Source organism: Etheostoma spectabile, unplaced genomic scaffold (genome assembly GCF_008692095.1).
Source record: "Etheostoma spectabile isolate EspeVRDwgs_2016 unplaced genomic scaffold, UIUC_Espe_1.0 scaffold48, whole genome shotgun sequence".
Taxonomy (NCBI): domain Eukaryota; kingdom Metazoa; phylum Chordata; class Actinopteri; order Perciformes; family Percidae; genus Etheostoma; species Etheostoma spectabile.
The window spans coordinates 413,395-419,732 of NW_022605618.1; the positions used below are offsets into that span (position 1 = coordinate 413,395).

The 6,338-nt window shown below is 41.0% G+C and overlaps 1 protein-coding gene across 4 annotated transcripts in view; it reads left to right on the top strand.

Annotated features, from left to right (window-relative positions):
• lrrk1 (leucine-rich repeat kinase 1) overlaps window positions 1-6,338 on the top strand; it is a 199,978-nt gene that overhangs the window by 132,634 nt on the left and 61,006 nt on the right. For 3 of the 4 annotated variants that reach the window (XM_032511829.1, XM_032511832.1, XM_032511831.1), the window contains 4 exons: window positions 30-194; window positions 1,147-1,319; window positions 2,064-2,184; window positions 3,854-4,013. In XM_032511829.1, the coding sequence (XP_032367720.1) occupies window positions 30-194; window positions 1,147-1,319; window positions 2,064-2,184; window positions 3,854-4,013 (619 nt within the window). The remainder of the gene's footprint in view (window positions 1-29; window positions 195-1,146; window positions 1,320-2,063; window positions 2,185-3,853; window positions 4,014-6,338) is intronic. The other variant, XM_032511830.1, reaches the window with a different exon arrangement.

Consider the following 6,338-nt stretch of genomic DNA (forward strand, 5'->3'; position numbering starts at 1 on the left):
TTGACTTAACACTTGTCTTGTCTACACAGAAGGACTCAGTGGCGTTCAACGTGTGGGACATAGGGGGTCAAGCGAGCATGTCCACAGTGAACCAGTGTTTCTTCACTGATAAGGCCCTGTATGTAGTGATCTGGAACCTGGCTCTGGGAGAGGAGGCTGTGGCCAACCTGCAGACATGGCTGCTCAACATAGAGGTGAAATGTTGTTGTCAGATTGATGTCATTTAATGATAGCATGATGACGTTCAAGATGTTGAAACGGCTTGCATCATTTCACTCAAATGGTTCATTAGAGCCTAATTACCATCTCTAACATTTTAATAATGCCTGTCCTTTGCTTTCTATTGAATTGTGTGTAGTTTAATGCATTATTAAAGCCTAGATTTGTTTAATAGGCTGAAATTTCTCTTAGGGCCTGTGCAACAACCACGTCGGTCTGTGAAAGCCCTATTGAAATTACTAGATAGGATTATTAGGAATTATATATATGTATATATAGCCCCCTAATATAGTGATTTAAGTTCAGCTGAAATAAATTGGTAGTGGTGCAGTGCAGTTGTTGATATGGAACCTGCTAAAAGAACCAAGCTTTTTTTTAAGTTAAAATACAATTAAGTCTTTCAAACTTCAGTTAGTAAAATCAAAGAGTGTGAAAAGTAACACATTTAGGATTCAAAAAAATGTTCCTATCTAAATGCCACTGTTAGATGTTGATAAATATGACTTCAGGCTCCTATATTAAATGTGTTTAATTTCTCAATATCAAGTAGATGTTGTCAGTGGTTTGATTTTATCTGCAGACACTAATGCTAAAAACTGATTGATTTGATTGTTGATTAACATTCTAACCAATTGCATATGCTTTCTAAAAGATGTATTGTTTTTTTTACATGTCTTCATCAATAAGAAAGCATTAGTGTTCATTTGCCTGAAGTTTCATACCTAGGGCATATAATGACAACTAAACCAAACTCCATCTGCTGAGGAAGAACATGAGATGAGGTTGAAAGCCCTGGAAAAAGCTAGAGGTTGGACATTGAGTTAAGATAGTCTTGTGTGTGTCAGATAACCGTTTCCAAGGTAAAGAATGGACTTTCACACTCATCTTGTGCAATAAACGTGAGTTCCTGTGTGTTGTGGCCTGTAGGCACGAGCACCCAACTCTGCCGTGGTGGTCGTGGGAACACATTTGGATCTCATCGAGACCAAGTTCCGCACTGAGAGACTGGCCACGCTGAGAGCTTATATTCTGGCTCTGTGCAGATCCCCGTCTGGGGCCCGAGCCAGCGGCTTCCCTGACATCACCTGGAAACACCTGCAGTAAGCACCCATTTTATCTTTCATTGTTTGTTTAGAAACAGCTGCACTCTTTTGTATGCATCTTTTTATTTCCAAAAAAGAACAGCAATTGTTTACAAACATCTGACAACAAACATTTACTTTTTTGCTCCCCCACATACTTCCTCTGAAAATAATAGAAAAATTGTATGATTCATGTCATTTGTCACTAGTATCACCCTTACAGACATCTGTTAAGCTGCATACACATGATAGATGATAAAACCGCTTTGCACGGCCGTTCCATTGATTTCCTATAGGGAGGGCAGTAGCATCCAAATATGTGCTGCGCTGCCCCTGGTGTCGCTCGGATTTACCGCTTTGCGCTGCGCTCAAAGGTCAAATTGTTTAAACTTTGACCAAGTTGCCGCTGACCTTTCAAAAGCGGAACCACTGAGAAAACATCATGTTGTTACTTAGCAACGGGAAATAGCTTCCTTGCCACCATTGATGACGTACCTGTGCTGCGCTTTGCTCTGCGCCCAACCTAATGGTGCACAGAGAGCAGATTGCGTATCATGTGTAGGCGGCTTTAGTCTGAAGTGTACTCACACACACACACACACACACACACACACACTCTTAATCTCTCTCTCTCTGTGTGTGTGTGTGTGTGTGTGTGTGTGTGTGGTGTGTGTGTGTGTGTGTGTGTGTTGTGTGTGTGTGTTGTGTGTGGGTTCTGTGTTCTGAGCGTGTCTGTGTGTCTGTGTGTCTCTTGGTACTCAGTGAAGTGTCCTGTAAGACTCTGGAGGGCCTGGATGGGTTGAAGAAGCTGATCTACCAGGTGGCTCTCTCCATGAAAGAAAACAGAAGCTCAGCCTGTGGCAGTAAACTGTTGGGCAGACTGGTGAGTGAGGCAGTGTGACTGGTGATGCTCGACTCAGCTCTTCACAGCTTGCACCAACAGAGAGAACCTCACTAAGAACGTGAAGTGAATGTATTTATAAAAAAGGAGACATATGGGGAGTGTCTACAGAGGGTAAATGCGGGACAGGATACATAAATTTCGATAGTTGATGAACCCCAAAATTGGAAAGGACTGAGACATGTCTTGGAGATTTTTAGCAGAGGTACAACTCTTGTTTGTTTTTGTATCATGGCGATACAAATATATGTATGGCTGGAGGTGCCATTGGAGGTGCCATTGTTTTCTGTTCATGTGATACTGTCATATAATTGAGAGGTTAAGAGAGAAATTTTGATATGGGTTGGGAGGGATTGTAATTGCAATAAATTAATAAAAACATTAGAACAAAGAAGAAAAAACAAAGAACATATGTACATGTGTATATATATATATGTATCATAGGTTTTCAGGAACAGGCAACAGAGCTAAAACAGGCAACAGAGCTAAAAGACGAAGGATTCTTGAAATTGTCTTGTTTTCAAATAGTTTAAATTCAATTCAATTTATTTATAGTTTGAAATCATAATAAGAGTTCTCTCAAGACACTTGACAGATAGTAGTCTAGACCACGGTGGCGAGGAAAAAACCCCTTTTAGGAAGAAACCTGGGACAGACCCAGGCTCTTGGTAGGCGGAGTCTGATGGCCGGTTTGGGGTGTAATAAATAGAAGCAATAACAGTCACAGCAAAAGATAATGGAACAGTGACTAGAAATGGTAGTTAATGGCATAGCAGGGCACTGCAGGGCGTTACAGGGCAAAGCAGAGAATAGCAGGATGTACCAGGACTTTGCAAGGCCCCGCAGAGCGTAGCAGGGTGTAACAGGGCACAGCATAACATGTAGCAGGACCACGGCGGCATCTGCAACCATGATTTTGGTGCCACCTTAATCTAAGGAAACCTGCTGGGCGAAAAAAAACAAGGACTCCAGGGAATTAGTTCCCCAGAGCTAGGTTAGTAACACGCATTTCTGGGACATGGAGATACATATCATGCTCATTTTCAGATTCTTACTTTTAATTTACTAACAGGTTAACATTTTTTACCGTTTAAACGAAACACTTTATCCGTCTCATTCGGTCTGCCCGCGCACACTTATATTCATCCTCTGTCTGAAACACTCACACACTGGTGTAAAGCCTGTCTGTTTTGAAGCCCCTGAAAAAGCCCATTATAATTTTCTGTTCTTGAAAAAAAAAGAAACAATCAGACAATACATTTCATATCTTTCTTCTAATAATAAACGTGACCATTCTCCAGGCAGTCGGGGCATGGCCATTGGCTCTTGCAAGGGAATTATCAGTCCTAACTGAGGGTACTTCCCATTGAAACAGGGACTCTTGGGGCAGAGTTTGTTGCATGTTGCCGCTGGGCCAAACAAAATCAGTTCAACATCATAGTTACACAACAGTAAATACTACACAATGATCTTCATGTATCGAACACTACACCAACACCAAGCATTGGCTTGCTGTTGTGGCCGTGAGATGCGGTTGAAAGAGTTCCACTATAATTTACTACCACTATAAAGCCAACAGTCTCTAGGTGGGCGGCCATCTTACGGTTGGGACACAGAGATACTGATACATTTACATTGTCTCCTTCACCAGATCCCTAGAAGCTACCTGACACTTCAGGAAGCCGTGATAGCAGAGAAGCAGAGGCGAGATGCTGAGGGAGAGGTCCAATACCTAACTAATGATCAGCTGGAAGCCATCATCCAACAGAACTCAGAAAGTGACATCAGGGACTATGAGGACATGCAGACTGGTACTGTGATTTGTTCAGCAAACTCCTGGCTTGACTTGTATTTTGTTTGTAGCCTTATGTGATTTCCCTGTTTGTTTGTTACTTTGGTGAGTCCCTACCTGTAGACCTGTGATTGTCACGGATTATCATTCAGAGGGATTACACCTGGCCGATTAACCCCCAGTGGGACAGGGGCCTTATAGTGCATTCCATTTGTACTCAGAGCTCAGAATTTCCGAAGTCAAAGTTGGAAACGCAACCCTGAACTCGGATTTACGAGTTGGGAAGTTGGACAACCTCGCAGTACCCCAAGCTCAAAATTCAACATGGCCGACCCGTGCATCAACAGTGGTGAAAGCTGTAGAAACATACTATTTACTGCATATGGTGTACCACGCCCCCATAATTGATGTCCTAACCACAGAATATATAATTCTTCATTGTTAACTTGCTTATGATGAGGTCAGTTTTGATAATGGAAGTATATACATGTAAAGAAATAATTAGGTTTTACTATACCACTTCACCCATTAAACTGTGTACGAGAAACTGTTTTTACTGATTCATGGTACTATATAATAAAATTATAACATAAAATTATAATATGATGAAATTATATAATTACATATAATTGTAAGTATTTCATTGGGTTCTCAGGGTTACTAGCATCATAGATTACGTCCATTATTACATGTGGGTCCAATGGGAGAGGACAGTTTGACAACCAGAGTGGGAGTTTAGAATGGCCCAATATCCAGTTTAGTTCCTAGCGCATCTATCAACACATCTGCCAATTTTGGTACTTTTATCACAAAATTAACAATTGTGTCAATTTATTGAGCTTTTACTGCCGACTATTAGCGCTTCTTTCTTATTTGTTTCTCACATATCATTTGTACACATAGTCCTGTCCAACTTCTATCTGTGGACGTGGTGGATGTTGTAACACTGTTTGTATGCACAAAAAACATCCTAATGCATTATCAACTGATATTTCTAACCATGTCTAACCTGGCTAGAGGAACCCCATTATGAAAAACTTGACTTGTAAATTTACGGCAGAACTCACGCTTGTGAACTTTGGTTCCATATTACGTGCATCAGTCTCCTGTGGGACGGATAGACAAACCATTACAGCCCTACACATGTCTGTCTGAATCGCAGCATCACGTATAAATGAGCCAGTGTGTTACTGCTGCTCTTGTAGAATAACACATTGGTTGGGTGATTTTCTGTTGTTGTGATTAACAATTGTTTATTTTTAATTTTTTAACAACATAATAAACCATACTCACAACCTGAACTAAGTTCTAACATCATAAGCCCATCATGCACGTCCCTCCCCAGCACTAAGCTTCTTAGGAGCCCTCCAGAAAGCTCAGGTATTTTCCCTATTTTCTAGTATATATATCTAATCTGGCAAACCATTTTTGTGACATTTTTTTCAAACGCCGCCGCCCTAGCCATCTCACAAGCTCACTCCTGGATTGACGGCATCCCCTCATTCTTCCATCCACTTAAAATAATCCAGTGCTGTGGAGATTGATGGAGAGGTCCGGCTCTACCACACATACATTCCAGGATAGAAGAAAAAAAATACACTCTGGTTTGTTTACATTTCTTTAAACCAATCACAATCTGGCAGCGCTAAGTTCTAGACGCAGCGACGGTAGCTCTGCTATAGTCTCGGGAAGGAAATTATTTTGGTGGAACATTTGCACCCCCTAAAATAAACATAGAAACATACAAAATTAAATGAAGTTAACTGTTAACTTGAGCTATTTATTAGCTGGATACACGGTTAAACGTAATTTGCTCTTAACAGTCTACCGCTGTGTGTATTTTGTCTTTAACAAATCCCCACCAATTGGTTCCAAAACGTCCCAGTTAGAGAGTAAATCCTGTAAACATTATTAGTAAATCCTTTAAATCATTCCCCAAAAGAACCAAGCAGGCCTGCCTTGTTGTACGACCCAAATGTTCTTCAAAACTTGCCATTTTCAGCCTGTAGCTTGCTAGCTTTAAGTTTGTTGTTTCCCGAACGGAACATAGTTTGAGAACAACAACACACAGAAAGTGGAAGTTGAGGGACAGCTGGCGGAACATCCAGCTGTGCCAGATGTGAGACAATTGTCCTGGAAATTGTTGATCTTGACTAGCTGCCACTAAACTGTGTTGCTCTGAGCCAACCACCTTGTCCTTGTGTTGTTGGTCAAAATGCAAACACGCTCAGGAGTCACAATTATGGAACTTACATGGGTGCATTGTCTCTGGCAAATGGTCCTAGTCTATGTTTTACTGAACATCAACATGTAGTATAGTTACTGGTTAAAAACTTAATACTGA